General features: G+C 41.4%; 1 protein-coding gene across 1 annotated transcript; it reads right to left on the bottom strand.

Moving 5' to 3' along the window:
* Window positions 1-1,414: 1,414 nt before the first annotated feature.
* LOC124862260 (guanine nucleotide exchange protein smcr8a-like) lies at window positions 1,415-15,906 on the bottom strand. The gene is made up of 3 exons (XM_047356078.1): window positions 14,781-15,906; window positions 8,084-9,799; window positions 1,415-4,508 (listed from the first exon to the last, which is right to left on the bottom strand). Exons 1-3 carry the CDS (start codon window positions 15,431-15,433, stop codon window positions 4,046-4,048), a joined length of 2,832 nt encoding a protein of 943 aa, XP_047212034.1. The 5' UTR covers window positions 15,434-15,906; the 3' UTR covers window positions 1,415-4,045.
* Between the last annotated feature and the right edge of the window lie 4,824 nt (window positions 15,907-20,730).

Raw genomic sequence — 20,730 nt, 5'->3', positions numbered from 1 at the left:
GGAAGGAAACTTAAGGTGTTTTCCCTGTTGCCAAGCAACGAGAAACCAAGTCAGCTCCAATGTGTTTTAAAATACACATCTTGTGCTGTGAGTTCACCCTAATTCACTGACTTTGAGCCAAATAAAATAATTTGGTTCTGTGGATATCTGTTCGCTTCTGCTATGGATAGAGAACCTGGATGTATCCAGATGGAGCTTGTAGAACTTCAGAATAACAGCAGAATCAATGCAAAGTTTCCCCTATTCATCCCCAAGATCATGTCCCAACTCCACCTCCAAGCTACACAAATATGCAGAGCTGAGAGTAACTGATCTCAGTGATGAAGATAAACATGATGGCTCACATAAGCCAGCCGACCGATGCACACATTTAAAGTATGCAAAGATGTTCACAATGAGCGATAATTAACTTGTTGTAAATAAGGAAATATTTGCCAAGCATTCTTCAGATGTGAAAGAGTTCTAGGTCTGTGAATACTATACCAAAGACTGAATTAAAAGAAAATCCCAAAAGTGGTCAGGTACAAATAATGGACTGAAAACCAAAAATGAAAAAGCAGTTAATATTCTGAAAAAAGCTAGAACTGCTGACAGACCACTTTAAAACATAAGAACATAGTTTGGATTCAAGGGAGCAAAAAAAAGTAAATGTGGCCTTTGTACATAATTTTATGTTTTATTCAAACGTTGACTTCACCGCTGCTGCTTTTAAGAACATTGGTATCTCCTTCACAGAATGTTCTTTCATATTCTGACTCTGACCAATCTCATTACAGATGTGATCAATATTAACCTGCAGGGAGGGTAAATAGATAAAGTGCATCAACTCTTCCTCTGAGCATCTCTGATCGATTCTGCAAAAGAAAAAGCATCTCCTGTAGCTCATCTCTCATAAATTGACTATCAAATTCAGTTTTTACACGCTAAATGCTGAGGCAAACTAGTTCACATCACAAGCTGCACACCGAGCCGCCCACCCGCCTTTTAGTGCAGTGTTATGATGGATCATATTGTTGCAGGCTTGTTTTCGCATCAGACACCTTTACATCCGCTGCTCCAGCAGGGCAATTAGAAGTGTTTTGCAGATGAGCATTTATTATTCATGACATCTCAGATGCTCGCACATCCGTCATCGCTGAAGTAAGTCACAGAGACGGGGCTGTTGGTTTATTGGAAGTTCAGCAGAGTTGTACGTTTTCAACCAGCAAGTGAAAACAAACGAACAAAAAGGCAAACAGGACATTCACATCGTGCTTTATTCAAATTCCTGCAGGGCTGAATGAACTCAGCGGTCTGCTGATGATGAGATACAAAAAGCAGACACAACATGGCAACATAAGGACACTGGGTGACGACTTGTTAAGCACATAAGCGGCATGGCTTCTCAGATTACATTCAGGTTGTTTTTTTTTTGTTTGTTTTTTGCATGAACAGGAAAATGACCAAAACAAAACAAATTGATCGGGTGTAACACTTCATCACATGCGGCAAAAATATCCACAAGGTAGTTAAAAACCGCACTTTTGACCTTTCACATTAAACTCTGACCATGCAGTCATGTAATTACCATCCTACAGAATCACAGACAGCACAAAACGAGATATAACCTCCCCCAAAGATTAGCAGCTTCTTTGAAGATTTATTTTTAGTTTGTTAAATCCCAAATCAGAAACTCTGACATGGGGAACTTGTATCCTGGAATGGTTTAACCACCGAGATGCACCAATTAATTGGCGAGAGATCAGGAATTAGACAGTGTTCCCATTTTGTCTCTGATTGGTGATCAGCAAGTCAAACACACACAAATATCAGTTGCATTAATACCAAGAACTCCCACCACTGTTCTAAGGTTATAAAAATCAGATGATTAGCAACATGCAGGTGAATCTCAATAATTTAGAATATCACTGAAAAGCTGATTTATTGCATTTATTAAAGTCAAAATATTTCAAGTTTTTTTCTGTTCACTTTGATGATTGTGGCTCAAAATTCACACTCTCACAAAATTTGAATATAAGTTAATACCAATAATAAATAAAAGTATTTAATTTCAGAGATGTCATTTTGTGGCCTACACATTTTGGGGAAGAGTGTTGACCCGACAGTTACCCAGCAGACAGTCATTGACCATTAAGACAAGTCACAGAAGGCCATTGATAAGGAAGCTGGCTGTTCAGAGTGCTGTACATATGAATAATAATGGAACGTATAGTGGAAGGAAAAACTGTGGTTGAAAACATTTACAAAAGCAACAGAAGTAACCACAGGCTTGAGAGGATCCTGAAGTAAAAGCCTATGTGGATTGCCATGTGGGCTTTTTGTTTTTAAATCAAGGTCCCAGAGTCTGGAAGAAGAGTGAAGAGGCACATAATTAAAGCTGCTTGAGGTCCCGTGTGAATTTTCCACAGACAGTGATGATTTGGAGAACCATGTCATGTGCTGCTGTTGGTCCACTTTGTTTTATCAAGCCAAAAGTCAGAGCAGCCGTCGCAAGTTGATCACCTCCATGCCACACCTCATTGATGCAGTAATTTATGCAAAAGGAACAATTATTGAGTGCATCTACTGTATGATACATGGACATACATTACAGTAGGCTAAACATTTGTATATAAAAAAATATCATATTCTTGTTGGTCTGAGTTCATATTTTAATTTTGAGAGATGCTGAATTTTGGGTTTTTATTATTGGTCAGTCATAATCATCAAAATTAACAGACATAAAAGCTTGAAATAAACTATTGTGTGTTTTACATTTTAAATGAATGCAAAAAAATTTACTTTTTATGATATTCTAATTTATTACGATGCACAGACATAAGTTTCTTAGGGATAAAACTCAGTAATTATGTTTCTGGTGGATTCAAAACTACTACTTTAAGGAACTTGCAGCACATTATTTCTTCTTTAATGCGTTATAGTCCTCAGACAAAAGAAACAAACAAAACACGACTACAACGGGCATTTCTTATTTAAAAAAAAAAAAAAATCAGTTTCAGCCAGTAAAAGCCTGATTGGTGCATCTGCATTTAATAAATAAAGGTTAGGCAGGTGTCTGGAGTGAAACTTAGGCTTCTATTGGCACGAGAAACAAAAGTTTATTCATAAGAGCTTAAAAAAAGCCATTGCTTCAGTAAATCTTACTGAGACAAAACTGAAATATTAGCAACACAATGATCACTCTGACACAAGAATGTCCCATGCTGACAACACATCACTCAACTTTAAGACAACAGTGAAATTCAATACATTTAGATTAACTAGCTTTAAAATCTTTCATTATTTCTCTGGACCGACAGGATGTAGCTCTCATCCCCCTTTGACATCCCAACCCCCCAAAAAAGGTTTGAACAAATTGAATTTACTTAGCAACAACTCTGAATGATATTGCTATTTGGAACAAAATGGACATGTGTCAGTTTCTGCAAGAATGTGGGTTGCAAAAACTAAAAATATTGTTGAGTGAAGCAAAACCATAAAAACAGGACAGATGGGAGTCAGTTTCCAAAGAGAGGGGCTAGTTACAAAACCAGGTGCAACGCGCCCGTGTTCCACGAACTGACGTCTGTTCCCAGCGGACAGAAAATGTCAGCATACGTGGTGTTGCAGTGCTGAAAAACATGTTTACGTGTGAATGATATAAAAGCTGTTGACACATAGGCTGAACCTGCTGGCAAGCCGGTCCAAGTCAAACCAGACGGTGGTGATGCTACAGTTCTTTGCCAGTGGGTGAGAGTTTTGTTTTTGCTTCATTTGTATGGACTTGAAAAACAAAAATTCAAAGGACTGCCTGTGTAGCTAGTCTTCATCTGCTCTGATATGAAAGTGTCGCGAAGAGGACACTGCAGAGACATTCAGCGCTCGGTTTTCTCTGCAACCAGAGGAAGGTGTGAGATCAGAGAGAAGCACAGCGAGCCAGACATGGATACAACAATCAGTGCAGAGATTTTAACCTTAGTCAGATCACTTTTGGTCCAAATGAACCCAAAGTATCACCGCTGATGTCTGCTAAGGTGTTGGTAAGGATCCAGCTTGTCCTGCAGAATCAGATTTTGTATAAAACGCTGGTTATGTAGTTAAAACTAAAGGATGGTAGAGCAGCACTACAGCTGCCATTAGCGGACTGCAGGTACTGCTGAGTGATGAGCCGGCTGAGGTAGAGCATGATCTGCATGTCCTCCTCATCCAGCCCCAGCTGCTCCTGCAGGAAGCACCGCCGTCTGGCCTCCACCACCTTGGGCCCCTCCGTGGGGCTGACCGGCAGGTGGAGGTGGTGCGTGAAAGTGAGCAGGAAAGCCTTGGCTGCCAGGCGACAGAGCGTGCTCTGTAGGTGGAGGAAGTAGGTTGAGCCGCGGCGGATGTAGGTGCGGTGGTCGGCCATGTTGGCGAGGAGCTGGCCGCGGTACTGCGGGCAGCGCAGGGTCTTCATGTCGACGTCCAGGATGGAAATGTAGCGGCTGTAGCGGGACAGGGAGTAGAGTGCGCTGGAGCTGGCTGGAGATGCAACCCTGTAAGAAAAAAAATCACAAAGCAGAACTTTGCATACAATCATCACGAAAGCAAATGTCATTCCTTTTGGGCTTTTAATGATTTTTGACTCAAGATGAATGATTACACAACAGGCAGGATTAGATTGATTTGAATTTTTTTGTGATTAATCTCTAATCCACACTGGGGTACAACTACACATCTAGAGTCAAATGCATACATACACACCCCACTGACATCCACTTAAACACCCTTTAGCGAGTTGCACCACATGTTTTTTTTTTCAAGCCATCAACAATTTCCTGGCATAATTAATCAATCTCATTTGCAGAAATGGCAAAGTCCATGTAAACTGGCTACATTCCTGATCAGACTTTTAAGCACAATCCATAACCTTTCAATAGGTCAAGGTCATTCCAGAAACCTAATGCAAACCTGCTTTATCAATTTCCCAAACCAGTTTGACGTGTGTTTGGGAACACTGTCCTGTTAAAACACCTCAATGTGTAAAAGTTACAACCTTCTGACCTTCAGATGACCTAAAATTAGTTAGCATGATCAGGAACAGCACAGGAACTGCCGAGGCTCAAGCCGACCACAACCTCATACCTTTAACAAAAATCAATGACACTGTCCAAAGCAAACCAGTTTGAGATCAACATGAAATGAAAAGGTGCAGCAAGTGAAAACAAGACAGAGCTATTTGGTCCCAATGACAAGGAGTATATCTGTAAGTCTCAAGCTGAAGCTTATAAACCTAAAAACACCAACAGCTGTCAAGCATGTTGGTGGCAGGATAATCGTGTGGGTAAAGATGATGGAACAACAAGAAGTAGGACAATCTAAAAAATGCATCAACTTCACTTCAAATAAAAAGAAACTGACACACCTGGGTGGCTGACAGGAGAATGACCCAAAACACACATTTAAACTGGTTTAATAAACAGTAAAGCCAGCTAACATTTAGCTTCTGGAACAGCCTTGACCTCAACCTTGCAAAAAGCACGTGGTTGAGGTGCATGTTGTTAAGGGACTTTTACCCAAAATATCATGTTTATTTTGAACCTGCATGTAGGACTTTGCTTCTGTTCCTTAGAGAAAATCCACAACAAATTGAAATGTCTATCCTAAACTCCATTCGTGTTCTTGACTGTGGATAATAAAGAGTTCTGAACAATTATTAAAGTCCATAATTTAAGGGCATTAATGTCAGGATAAGTAAATGTTAACTTCAAATTCTATATGCACAATTAAAAGGGAAACAAAAACCTCTCGTTTCTTTACAGTTTCTTCTCTTTGATTTTTAAACTACCTAAACATGAGAGTGTGCTTGTCGCAGCCAATATATATATATATAAAAAGAAGTATATTTGCCTGCAGATGCATCATTTGAAGAGTGTAAGAATGCAACGATAAAAGCACACGCTGACTTGACAAATGGGGTCACCACTTGGTGCATTTTATCCTGATTGGTTTTTAAATGTTCTTCTTGAACTCTTTTCACTCAAAATGCCCAAAACTAGGAGATTTTATACATAATGTGTAATTTAAAGCTCATGAACTCAAAAAATACTGAATAAGAATCATGTTTTCAAATCAGCTAAACGCTCTCCTGATTTTTAGATTCAGATTTCATTTCTTATTTGCTTTTGTTCCTCTCCTTTAAAAATGCCTCGAAGTGTTGAAAAGTCATGGTTCTGTTTGCAGAAACCGAGCAGAAAAGAAACGTTCATGGACAGATGTGCATGAAAAGCTGCATGGTTGTCAGCGTGAGTCATCGAGGGCTGAGTCAGAGCAGATGAGTAACTGTGGAATGATAGAACCTACATGGTGATAAGCTACAGGTGATGATATCATCAGCTTCAAATTTAACTGTTGCAGAAACTCTGCAAAACCCTCAGAAACTGAAGGTTTCATTCTGGTGAATAGTGACATGTCTGATTTCTTGTTCTGCAGCAAATGCTGCCTTAAAAAAATGATTGATACCTGCTGAACATTCTGCCACATTCCATCACAAACCTTAATGTATATTAATCACTTTATATGTGATAGATCAAGATAAAATTGTACATAATTGCGCAAAACTGCTCAAGCTCGGTCAGACAGGCTGGAGACCATCTTTGATCAAACCACTGATTCTCAATGGGCTTTAGACTGGACTTTGACTTGGCCACTCTAACATGAATTTAATGCATTCCACACTGTTAAATTATAGATCTAGCTGTATGTATCGTCGCCCTGCTGTAAGGTGAACCTCTGCCCCAGACTCAAGTCTGTTGCAGCCTCTAACAGGGTTTCTATTAACCCATCATTCCTTAACATCCTCCCTGTCCCTGAAGAATTCCTGACAGCATGAAGCTGCATCTGCAGTATTTCATGGTGGGAGTAGTGCATTCAGGGTGAAGTAGTGTTAGCATTTTGCATGTAGGCATCTCCTTCCACACGTTTACTGTGACAAACTGCAAAACAGGTTTTCTTTCAGCAGTAACTTTCTTCTTGCCACTCTTCCATAAAGCTAGATCTCTAAAGTGCACCACTAGTAGTTGTGCTGTTGACAGGTTCTCGCATCCAAGCTCTGGATCTCTGGATCTCCTCCAAAGTTACCACTGGTCTCTTCGATCTGATTACCGTTTTCCGTGTCCAGTCTGTATTGGTAGGTTTCTTTCATTCTCTTTCCATTGTCAGATGCTTGGATTGAACAGTTCTCTGTGATAAATAGAAAGCTTGGTATTTTGTTTAATAACCTAACCCTGCTTTATTTCTACATAACTTCCTCCCTTTCCTGTCTGCTGTGTTCCTGGGTCTTCATGATGCTGATTGTTCATGAATGTTCTCTAACAAACCCCTGAGGTTTTCACAGAACAGCTGGATTTAAGCGAGATGAGTTTAAATTACAGAAAAGGTGCAGCTTAATAACAGATTTGTTGAATTCTGAAGGCAATTTGTTGAGCTGAATTTTATATGGGTATTAGAGTAAAAGGACCCAAATACATATGCATGCCACACTTGTGACTTATTAGTAAACAATGTTGAAAACCATGTATCATTTTCCTTTCACTGCACAGTTCTACTCTGTTTTGTGCTGGTTTATCACCTAGTATGCAAATAAAATACAATAGAGTCATAGTTGAAACATCAGTCACTTTCTACCACTTCTTCCATAGTGGGTCGCAGGGAAGCTGGTGCCTATCTCCAGCAGTCTATGGGCGGGAAGCAGGGTGCATCCTGGACAGATTGCCAGTCAATCGCCGGTCAACACAGACAAACACAGGACAAACAACCAAGCACACACTCATTCACACCTAAGGGCAATATAGAGAAACCAATTAACCTAACAGTCATGTTTTTGGACTGTGGGAGGAAGCTGGAGTAATCGGAGAGAACCCACGCATGCACGGGGAGAACATGCAAACTCCATGCCCTGGCTGGGAGTCGAACCCAGGGCCTTCTTGCTGCAAGGCGCCTGTGCTACCAACTGTGCCATGACAAAATGTAAAACTGCAACACGACAATATGTAAAAAAAACATCCATGTTTATAAATATTTCACGGGGCTCTGTACATCGAGTTAAAAGCCTAAAATCACTGATTCTTACCTTTGCAGTCCAATTAATTTCCACCTATGAAGGTCAGTGAGGGTGAAGGAACTGGTCAGCCAGGGTTGAACCCTCTCTCCACTCTTCCCGGGGCTGGGTACAAAGAGCACCAGAGCAGACACAAGGCGGCGAACTCTCCCCTCGTCCGCCCCGAGGACCACCAGCGTTCTGCCGCTCAGCAGACACCACAGGGCTTGCATGGCAAACGAGTACTGACGCACAAACTTCAAAGCGCCTTGACCGGCTTTTTTCCTCTGACGGAGGGTCACCGATCCCCCGTAGCCGAGGGGTGAGGCGGCCCGATCAGAGCCCATGGAAGCACTCATGGTATAGTCCGACCCATCCTCCACAGAGGTCTGCGAAACTGCATCGCCAAGAGTGCCCACAGGAAGCTCCAACCCTGTTGCTGGACGTTCTGAGCACGGGGAACCCACCGTGTATTCATCCTGGATAAGGTGAAGGGCATGGGGCTCCTGGTTGACCACCAGAATCTGAGAGGGGTTCAGGTTAGAATTTGGACCCGCATCAGGGTCAGCTGATTCATAAAGAAAACCCTCTTGGGCCATACAGCAAGCTGTGTCCATGGGAACCAGCAGTTCTGAGTGAGTTCCCACCTCACACTCATCATCCTTCCTGGCCTCCAGCTCAGACGCTATTTCCAGCAGAGACATGGGGGTCTGGTCTTGTCCAATATCACAGTCCTCACTACTGCTTTCTCTCTCTGGGTAAGTGATTTGGTCAGGTTCTGGTGTCAATTCTGAGTATGGATCAGGACATTCTGTATTCCTACTCGCCAGACTCTCCTGCTTCTCTCCTTGGTCTGTTCCACTCTTATCGCTGCTGAAGCTTTTGGTCCCTTCTGAGCTCTCCTGTGTCTCCAAGGTCTGGTCTGAGGGAGAGGACTCCAGATGGCTTCCCAGAAGTCCAAGCTCTTGAGCAGTGGTGGTTTCACGCATCAGGTCTAGTGTACCTTGAGGTTTCAACCCATCAAGCTCAAGAGCCTCTGATCCCAGGACAATATGAGGTGGATTTAAGTGCACGTAGTTGTCTATGGCGTGATTCACAGCACAGAATGGTCTTAGTGTCTCAGCTTCATCCTCCAAATTATCGTTGAGGTCTTCCTCAAACAGGAAGCTGACAATTTTCTGCTTCCTGTGCAGTGCCTTGTCCAGGCGGCGAGTGTAGAGGTAACACAGGTTGCCACGGAAACTCCTCTCCGTCTCCTTCAAAAGATCCACAGTGGCCTCGTAGAAAGTCTCCTCGCACAGTTCTTGCAAGGTCTTGAGGCGTTTGTCAAAACACTTGGCAGACTTGGCTTTGATCAGCTGTGGCGTGTACGATGGCCTTCGTTTAATACCTTCATCATCCACCTCTTCTTGCCCTCGGTCATCATCAAATTGACTTTGCCCACCTTCTCTTTTGGGAGGCCTTTCGCTGTAACCAAGGGGATTTGCAAACTTGGCGTATTTGTCCAACAGCTCCTCACATTCTCTCAAGCACTCACTCATACACTTCTGACATGAGACGGCATGCGGATCCCGTCGTGGACGCCGATGGTAGGCGCTGATCTGTTTCAGAAGGTCTCTGTGTTCATAAATGCTCTTCTCTACGTTTGCAAGCTCATTCGCCTTCTCCACGGTGGTGGCAGAGTAAACGCATTGAGGACCCGCCCCTCTTTGCAGGCCCTCCTCTCGCTGCAGCACAGAGTGGGTGTACCTGAGCAGAGCAAAACAGATGCAGCGAGACATTTCATTGCACGGTTCTAAAAATACCAATGATTGTCTGCAACTGATTTCTTTTCATTATTTTGTCAGGATTTAAATACTTAAATAGTTAATACTTTGATTATTTGAACATTTTAGAAATCAAGGTTATAATGATAGAGCTCACCTAATTTACCAATCTGTTTATAGTAGCACTATGAAAAAGCAGCGCAAATGTAATATTATAGTTGAATATTGCAAAAATGTTGAGTGCAATTAAGGTACAAGAAAGAGCTGCCAAAGGAACCAAAAGCTGATCCAATGACCATGGTGCTACTGTGCTTGATTGACCAGTAAGCTGGCCTGACCTGAACCCCGTAGAGAATCTTTGGGGTATTGTCAAGAGGAAGATAAGGAAAACCAGACCCAATGATGCAGCTGACCTGAAGGCAGGTATCACAGCAACCTGGCCTTTCATTACACCTCAGCAGAACCACAGGCTGATCGCCTCCATGCCGCGCCGCATTGATGGAGTAGTTCAGGCAAAACGAGCGCCAACCTAGTACTGAGTGCATAGAAATGAAAATACTTTTCAAAAGCCTGACATTTCTGTTTAAGATATCCCCTTTTATTGATCTTATCCAATTTTATTAATATTCTAGTTTTCTGAGACACTGAATTTTGGGTTTTCATTATCTAGAAGAAATAAAACTACAACAAATAGAGGCTTAAAATATATTAAACTCTGCGTAATAAATCTATATAATACACGAGCTTGAATATCTGAAATAAGTGACAACAAAAATTTAACTTTTTTACGATATTCAATATTTTTGAGATTTTTTCCAAAACTTTAAATCATCGTCTGTCAAAGCAGGTAAGAAATTTTACCACTATTAGATAAATTCTTAATACAGAGTGCCCTGAGACAGGCAGCTCCTTTTCATACCAAAAAAGTTTTACACAAAATGATCAAAATTGCAAAAGGCAAGGGGGCAGTGTAACCTCCTACCTCACAAACTCTAATCAGGCAATTCAGACAATCTGAAGCTTCCACTGTCAGATACTTAGCTTCATATTCAAGACACGCTTTAGTTTACAGGTCCTTCTCAAAATATTAGCATATTGTGATAAAGTTCATTATTTTCCATAATGTCATGATGAAAATTTAACATTCATATATTTTAGATTCATTGCACCCTAACTGAAATATTTCAGGTCTTTTATTATCTTAATACGGATGATTTTGGCATACAGCTCATGAAAACCCAAAATTCCTATCTCACAAAATTAGCATATTTCATCCGACCAATAAAAGAAAAGTGTTTTTAATACAAAAAACGTCAACCTTCAAATAATCATGTATAGTTATGCACTCAATACTTGGTCGGGAATCCTTTTGCAGAAATGACTGCTTCAATGCGGCGTGGCATGGAGGCAATCAGCCTGTGGCACTGCTGAGGTCTTATGGAGGCCCAGGATGCTTCGATAGCGGCCTTTAGCTCATCCAGAGTGTTGGGTCTTGAGTCTCTCAACGTTCTCTTCACAATATCCCACAGATTCTCTATGGGGTTCAGGTCAGGAGAGTTGGCAGGCCAATTGAGCACAGTGATACCATGGTCAGTAAACCATTTACCAGTGGTTTTGGCACTGTGAGCAGGTGCCAGGTCGTGCTGAAAAATGAAATCTTCATCTCCATAAAGCTTTCAGCAGATGGAAGCATGAAGTGCTCCAAAAAATCCTGATAGCTAGCTGCATTGACCCTGCCCTTGATAAAACACAGTGGACCAACACCAGCAGCTGACACGGCACCCCAGACCATCACTGACTGTGGGTACTTGACACTGGACTTCTGGCATTTTGGCATTTCCTTCTCCCCAGTCTTCCTCCAGACTCTGGCACCTTGATTTCCGAATGACATGCAGAATTTGCTTTCATCCGAAAAAAGTACTTTGGACCACTGAGCAACAGTCCAGTGCTGCTTCTCTGTAGCCCAGGTCAGGCGCTTCTGCCGCTGTTTATGGTTCAAAAGTGGCTTGACCTGGGGAATGCGGCACCTGTAGCCCATTTCCTGCACACGCCTGTGCACGGTGGCTCTGGATGTTTCTACTCCAGACTCAGTCCACTGCTTCCGCAGGTCCCCCAAGGTCTGGAATCAGGCCTTCTCCACAATCTTCCTCAGGGTCCGGTCACCTCTTCTCGTTGTGCAGCGTTTTCTGCCACACTTTTTCCTTCCCACAGACTTCCCACTGAGGTGCCTTGATACAGCACTCTGGGAACAGCCTATTCGTTCAGAAATTCTTTCTGTGTCTTACCCTCTTGCTTGAGGGTGTCAATAGTGGCCTTCTGGACAGCAGTCAGGTCGGCAGTCTTACCCATGATTGGGGTTTTGAGTGATGAACCAGGCTGGGAGTTTTAAAGGCCTCAGGAATCTTTTGCAGGTGTTTAGAGTTAACTCGTTGATTCAGATGATTAGGTTCATAGCTCGTTTAGATACCCTTTTAATGATATGCTAATTTTGTGAGATAGGAATTTGGGGTTTTCATGAGCTGTATGCCAAAATCATCTGTATTAAGACAATAAAAGACCTGAAATATTTCAGTTAGTGTGCAATGAATCTAAAATATATGAATGTTAAATTTTCATCATGACATTATGGAAAATAATGAACTTTATCACAATATGCTAATATTTTGAGAAGGACCTGTACACAGGAGGGCTTGGTCATCTTAGTGCAAAGAGAGTGCCAAGGTCCTGTGGCAGCGAACCCAAATCATCACGCCTCTGCCCCCGTGCTTGACAGGTGGTATGATTTGCAAATGCTGCATTTTAGGTTTCAACATTTAACACTGGCCATTATAATCAAACTGGTCCACTCTGGTTTTGTTTGTTCAGCGTACACTGTTCAGGAAGTTTTGTGGTTTATATAAAATTAAAGTTTGCACATCTAAGCCGTGCTGTCATTCCTTTTTTAAAAGAAAGACAGACTCTCTCTCTGCAATCCTTCCTAACAAGCCATACTTAAAACTTTTTTTCCCTTATTACTCTGACATGCATTTAATATGCAAGCAGATAATCTGTTTTCTGAATGGTTTCAGTAAAGCACATAAAAGCTGTCAATTTCTTACCTGCAGGCTTATGAGGCCAGAGTTGTTTTAGATAAGACAAGATTTGCTCATCTCATGTACCCATTGTTTTTTTTAACAGTTTCTTTAACCACTGAACCTCGACCTCTGGCCCCATGTAGCTGATTGGCAGCATTCTGCAATGTTTTCCACATGTGAGTAATTCAGAATCAATAATGATGGACTCCATTGTTTGTAAATTCATGTCTAATCCCTCCCAGATTAATGTAGCACTGTATTGAGTTAATGCACCTCTAAAAACTACAAACTATCAGGTCGGCCCTGAAAAGCTACAAACTACATGGTGCATATCATATATAGATGACTCATCGCACCTATATATAGTGCACATGCTCTTCGTGCACATCACTCGCTGCCATAAACGTTTGCTTCCATGGACAAACTTACTAATAACCAGCTATGGTAATGCATTTGAAAAACAGAGCTTTGATGGTAATGTTCTCATGTAACCGCTTTACTGCTTCTGGATATTTGCCTGGTTTGATTTGGACAAAGTGTAACATGTTTTTGTTCATTGGAGTAGGTGTTAGCCTAATCCTAAAAACTTGTAGGAAGCACATAATTTCAGGTATATCTTCATACACAACCCTTTAGGCGATCATTACAGTTACTGTAAATTAAACAACAGACCCTTTATGGCAGCGGTTCTCAAAATGCAGGCACATATTCCTATTTAGCTAGTCAATCCAGAACCCGTCCACACCTTATTTTTTGGGCACTATGATTACCGAGATGCGAACCGAGTCATAACAGTGGACATAAAAAACAGAGGAATATGATAGAATTTGGCAATTTTGGTGATTTAATTTGAGGTCCCAGTGGCCGGGCACTTCCCTAGAGATAAGGTGAGGAGCTCAACCATCTGGGAAGAGCTAAAAGTAGAGACACTGCTCCTCCAGAGGTGTTCCAGGCACGTCCCACCAGGAGGAGGCCCAAGGGACGGCCCAGGACACGCTGGAGGAACTATGTCTCTCGGCTGGCCTGGGAACACCTTAGGCTCCCCCCCGGAGGAGCTGAAGGTGGTGTCCGGGCTAGGCGGCTCTACGTCGAGTATGAGCACGAGTAATTCGAGGTTGACTGAAACGGGGTTTTCTATTGCCAGGAACAATAAATAAAATTCAACAAGTCATATCAAAAAAGCTATGGTAGCATTAGCCTTGCACCTTAGCTAACTTCACCTGGTGCCAAGTTTCCTCAGCAAAGTGAGATCCGAGTTTATTGTAAAATATTTGTAGCTGAATGTGTCGAGGCGGAGGGCCCTTTCAAATAAATGATAAAACCTAAGTGCAAAACCCACACAGTTTTTAGAATGTTATAGCAGCTTTATAAAACCCAAGTAAGAGTTTTGAAGACCTATGATTTTACAAAAAGAATTATGGAAGAGTGCCGAAACTTGACAGACAAGTAGATAATACTTTAATTTTATTTTTTTTACCTGTGTCAACTTTTACCGGCCATAACTTTGATTTAAACTAACATAACAGTTTTAGGCATTGGCAATGCTGTATGTATATATTGCATATTTATTTTACTATGTGTAAATGTTAGACAAATCCTGAATTTACCATATACATTTTTTCTTATTTTGTGGCACTAGAGGCCTTTATTTCACACAATACCGACAGGAACTAGCCAAAGAGAGAAGGAGGGAAGACATGCAGCAAAGCTCCCAGGGTCAGAAATCAAACCCAAGACAGCTGCTCTACTTCTACACCATGTGCCACCCCTCAGCACTTGTTATTCCAGACCTTCGACCTTATGTAGAAATCAGTTTTAGACTTTTCAACAAGAAACTTTAGAACCCCTTCTATGTAAGATAGTAAGTAAAATTTTAAATAAGGCTCTTACTCCAGGTCCTGGAGCTTCCTCTGGAGTTCCTTGGCGAATGCTCTTCTGTTCCCGGCTTTTAGACACTCAGAGGCTTGAGAGAAACGGAGGGACAGCTCCTGAAACTGGAGCATGATTTTCTTCTCATCTGCTGCTACATACGCCATGCAGAAGGGCCGCACAAAGCCCCTTGCCTCCAAGTCGTAAAGTGTGAAGTGATGGACATACGCAAAAGCTCCCTCCTTCGAGTCTCCCAAGACAACCCTCGAGTCCTCCACAAAGCTGAGCCTCGGATAACCGCTGCCAGGCGGATGCCCCACAAAAGAGGCTTGGTAGTCCACGGACATGATCCGTAGGGAAAAGTAGTTAAGATCAAAGGTCCCGCAGACTTTTGGATCATCTGGGATGGTGAGGAGAGGCTGAGGGCCGACTTGCTCAGAGAACTCCGAGATGAGGATGAAGTCTTTGGTGAACTTGGCGTAGGAGGTTTTGGCCCAAGGATTGGAGTCTGCCAGCGGGTGGAGGGGTATGGAAAACTCCTCTGGGAGATCCAAAGGCTCTGGAACTGTCTGCCCATATTCATCCTCTTTAGTGAAAGCTACCACATCTGGGGAGCCTATCATAGTGTTATTACTGAGAGAGGCATGAGAAGCAGCAGAAGCACAAACTGTCATAGACAACAGAGATTCAGACTGGCCATCATCACACTAGTAGGACCTTCACTAAGGTGTTGATGCTGGAATGTAGCTGCTCCATAAAACAATGCAGCTTGCTGAAAGCATGCAGAAAAGAGCACCGGAATTAACATCGGCAAGAAGCAGTCTGCAAATAAATAAAAAAATACAAATAATTAACTCGACAAAAATACTATTCAGCGCCTTGGTTGAGAAAAGCAATCATCAGGAATCACAGCGTCCGAAGACTCAGTAGAGCCTTCATGTTGCAGCCGCCTCAGAGAGCGTCGGTCCTCCACTTCCTCATGTCTCCATGTGGGGCTACTGTCCCTCTGCTCCCTGATGTCCGGATCAAAGTCCGTGGAGTGGATCAAACAACCGCGCTGACGGAGAAAACGCTACATCTGCCGTTCACATCCAGAGACAGCCGCCATGATTACCCAGCTGGACGCTGCCTGGTCATGTGATCACAACTCCGCCTATCGAAAGAAAACTCCGTCGGAAATGTAGATTTTTTTATTGAACAAATACAGTTACGTAATAAATAAATAAATGAATGAAATTATATTTTAAAAATAACAGTTTTGAACTTATTTATACTCCTCTCAATAATTAATAGAAAAAATGAATTTCCATTATAGCAATTAAATCCCTTTTGTATTTGCCGATAATTTTTTGCATGGTTCCACTGGTGTTTTAATGAGTAATATTTGGGGCTGGAAGGCCTCTTTGCCATCACCCTAATCTTCAGCTCCCTCCACAGATTATCTATCAAATTCAAGTGAGGATTCGGGCCGGGTGACAACACGCGTTAGTACTTAAAGTCAAAAGAAACATGATGGTAAAATTAAAAGATTACTTTACCCCTAAATCTGGCTGGAGATTAATCTTTTTTTTTTTTTGCTTAAATGTGATTTCAAAATGAGGAAAGTGTACAAGTGTAAGACAAAATAAGGAAGAAGGCTGACCTGTTTATCAATAGGAACTAATAGGAGAAATAAAATACAGCAAAGATCTCTCACGGGAACTGACAGATGCATCACCCCCCCCAGTTAATTTCCTGTATGACTGGATTTCAGCTGTTACTTTGTGGAAGCTTTAAAACTGTGGCAAAAGATGAGATTGGCAGAGCAATGGCTGCAAACCTAGAAAATTCTGTTCACCATCTTTGCTATCATACTTTCAAAAGGAAAAATGTGTTGATTTAACTGGAGAAAAAGTGGCCAGTAGGACCGTAGAACCAATTTGTGTCTCCTAAGTTGTCTATTATGCATGGGAGAGAAACATGATTCATCCTGTGAGTTTATGGACCTGTTTGATGCCTGAGTGGCACATAGGTCAGCTGAGCAGTGTGAGCTGGAAAAATAAAATAAGAACTTGACAAAAACAAATCAGGTTTTGACTTTACTTTCTCATTTTTCTTTGCAATCCTGCAAAAAAAAAAAAAAGAGAGAAGTGAAACAGACAAACAGGAGACCATGTGATCTAAAAAAAAAAAGCATATTAGATTGTGAAAATGCAGAGCTTCAGCACCCAGTTTAGATAATGGCTTTGTGACCAATCTCGAGGCTCGTATATTTCATTCGGTTTACTCCAGCTGTTTGCTAAAAATAGAAATAATGAATGCAACAGAAACAACGCATTTATTTTTAGCCTGTTTCCCATTAGATGGCATGTGGACATTTTACACGTTAGAATTGTCAAAACCAGAACTGACAGGCCTACAATGAAGGATGCAAACTTGCTTATAACACCTCATTTGTCATTTTATTGTATTAGTAAAAGCAACCAAAAGAGAACAGGGACCTTGAGATTGCCCGATTCAGATTCAAAAACAAATAGATAAAAATCAAAATGACTAGATAAAAACATGTAAAAGAAGCCTGATAATATAAAGTGCATAATCTCAACAGTACTCCAATGACCTTCTCGGGTCCCCTTATTATCCTGTGCAGGGCTTCCTTGTCTGTCATGTTGCAGCTGGAGAAACACACTGAGATGAGGCTCGTCAGCATTGGAACCCTGAAGAATAGCGAGAGGGTGCTGATAGGAAGTTATGCATGTTGCTGTTTCCTTTCAAAGTGCAATCTTTGTCCGGACTCGTTTCAATATCCAAATACCAGGGACAGTTCTTACAGAAATAGTGCCTTGGGTGAGGCATCCGTTCTCATTTAGGCATCTAGGCATCAGTTCTCATTTTTATTCTTATAACTGGTTTTCATCCAGTCATAAGTAGCAAACATAAAAATAAATTACTGGGCAAACACAGTGTTCCGAATCATCACAAATAAACAGACAATATCAAATAGTCCGTTGATCTCTGAACAATTTCATTTCTGTCAATCCTATAAGTTAGGTTTTTTATTGGTTGATTTGTTTGTTCTTTTTTTTAAATGTTACATTTTTTCTGAACGTTTTTCTTTATTTCTACAATCTGACCATCTAAACCATAGTTGATTTGTATATTCTCTAAGTCGTCAATAAGTGATTAAAATGTGTATTACTGAAATGTATTATACAGGGGTTGGACAATGAAACTGAAACATCTGTCATTTTAGTGTGGGAGGTTTCATGGCTAAATTGGACCAGCCTGGTAGCCAGTCTTCATTGATTGCACATTGCACCAGTAAGAGAAGAGTGTGAAGGTTCAATTAGCAGGGTAAGAGCACAGTTTTGCTCAAAATATTGAAATGCACACAACATTATGGGTGACATACCAGAGTTCAAAAGAGGACAAATTGTTGGTGCACGTCTAGCTGGCGCATCTGTGACCAAGACAGCAAGTCTTTGTGATGTATCAAGAGCCACGATATCCAGGGTAATGTCAGCATACCACCAAGAAGGACGAACCACATCCAACAGGATTAACTGTGGAAGAGGAAGCTGTCTGAAAGGGATGTTCGGGTGCTAACTCGGATTGTATCCAAAAAACATAAAACCACGTCTGCCCAAATCACGGCAGAATTAAATGTGCACCTCAACTCTCCTGTTTCCACCAGAACTGTCCGTCGGGAGCTCCACAGGGTCAATATACACGGCCGGGCTGCTATAGCCAAACCTTTGGACACTCATGCCAATGCCAAACGTCAGTTTCAATGGTGCCAGGAGCGCAAATCTTGGGCTGTGGACAATGTGAAACATGTATTGTTCTCTGATGAGTCCACCTTTATTGTTTTCCCCACATCCGGGAGAGTTACGGTGTGGAGAAGCCCCAAAGAAGCGTACCTCCCAGACTGTTGCATGCCCAGAGTGAAGCATGGGGGTGGATCAGTGATGGTTTGGGCAGCCATATCATGGCATTCCCTTGGCCCAATACTTGTGCTAGATGGGCGCGTCACTGCCAAGGACTAGCCGTAAACATTCGTGAGGGACCATGTGGCATCAATGGTTCAAACATTCGTATTCCTGAAGGCGGTGTCCGTGTGTCAGGAGGACTAATGCGCTAATACACACAGCAATACTGGTGAAAGATTGGTTTGATGAACATTGAAAGTGAAGTTGAACATCTCCCATGGCCTGCACAGTCACCAGATCTAAATATTAGGTGAGCCACTTTAGGGTGTTTTGGAGGAGCGAGTCAGGAAACTTTTTCCTCCACCAGTATCACGTAGTGACCTGGACACTATCCTGCAAGAAGAATGGCTTAAATCCCTCTGACCACTGTGCAGGACTTGTATATGTCATTCCCAAGACGAATTGACCCTGTATTGGCCGCAAAAGGAGGCCCTACACCATACTAATAAATTATTGTGGTCTAAAACCAGGTGTTTCAGTTTCATTGTCCAAGCCCTGTAGATGTTTAGAAGGTTTTTCCATGAAAAAACAATAACAACCCAACATATAGTATATGGGTACAGCCGTATTAAAACTAAAATGTTTTGTTATTAATTATTGCATGGTGGACAGTGCAGTAGACAGCTATCCAAAGGTTGATTTCTTGTGTGAGGTTTACAAATCAGCTTCAATTCACTTCAATGTGTCACACCACACACTGTCACCTATTGGCCAGCCAGTGTAAGTGCACAAATGCATTTAGACGTGCCAAACACATTAGAATTATCTAGCCAGCCCTTGTATAGTATTGAACGCTGGTAATAATAATAATAATAATAATAATAATAATAATTTATATAAATTAAGAACTGACAACATTGTTAACATTTTGAAGCACTGGTTTCTTTTTCTATTAAATTACATAATGCACCATTGGTTTACTTCCCAAGTCATAACTAATTCTCAATTCATTATAGTCAAGTCACAAGTCAAGTTATAAGTCAAGACTAACAAGGTCCTAGTCCAAGCCCTATGGTGTATGTTTTAAGTCATAATAAGCGAGCCATGAAACACTATGCACACAAAAAAAAAAAAAAAAAATTGTTTGGTAATTTTTTTACCTTAATTAAAGCATCAGTCATTTCAAGTACAGACGCTCAAGTCCAAGCACAAGTCTTTTCTAATATAACCAAGTTCATATCTCAAGTCATCAAATCTGGTGACTCTAGTGTGATTTGAGTCAATGTCCACCCGTCTACTATACTGTTCTTGAAAACATCTCTCAACAGGAGCAAATGTTGCTGCAGGTACAAAGTCATTTGTGTTAACAATGTGCTTACAGATAGCTTTTTGTAACCAAAACTATATTTGTTGGAAATTAGTCCAGTAGTCCGAGTTTCACTTAAGCGATTTCTTATTTTGTAAGTCTAAAGTGCAGTGCATATCAAAAAAACAACAGGTGGGTAGGGGAGTTAACGTTTAAATCAATGAGGATGACTGTGCCTATAAATGCCGATTAGATAGGGAAGCACTGCATAATGTTATGTGTAGGGACAGCGGGGCAGAGGAAGCTCCTGCCACTTGCCAGAGTTAAATTATACAGGAAGTGGAATAAAGGGACCTCAAATGAATCAGTTTTTTGTGTGGCAAAATATACAGTTAAAGAAGGGAGAGAGGATTAGAGCAACATTTTGGGAGCATAGGCTGAATAGCAATGAAAATTTTAGCAGCAGTTTAGTTTTGGTCATAATCTTTTGCTAAAAAGTAACTCATAATTGAATCATATGTAGGGTATGCAGTTTTTACATTTCTGTTACATTTATTGTAAATTTTGTCAAATGAAACTTAGAGTCATAGAGTAGTAATCATGTCTTTGCATCAAGGTGCCACAATTCTCCTGGGACTGAATGGAAGTCAAGTTTTGGAAAGAAATGGGCTCATTTACTTTCAATTTGAAACAATTTTAGATTAAGTCTTTTTCAGCTTGTCCTGCCTTTCCATAGAGCTACAATTAGATAAGACTG

Source organism: Girardinichthys multiradiatus, chromosome X (genome assembly GCF_021462225.1).
Source record: "Girardinichthys multiradiatus isolate DD_20200921_A chromosome X, DD_fGirMul_XY1, whole genome shotgun sequence".
Lineage (NCBI taxonomy): Eukaryota > Metazoa > Chordata > Actinopteri > Cyprinodontiformes > Goodeidae > Girardinichthys > Girardinichthys multiradiatus.
Note: the sequence above shows the minus strand (reverse complement) of the source record. Positions and strands in the feature narration are given on the sequence as shown.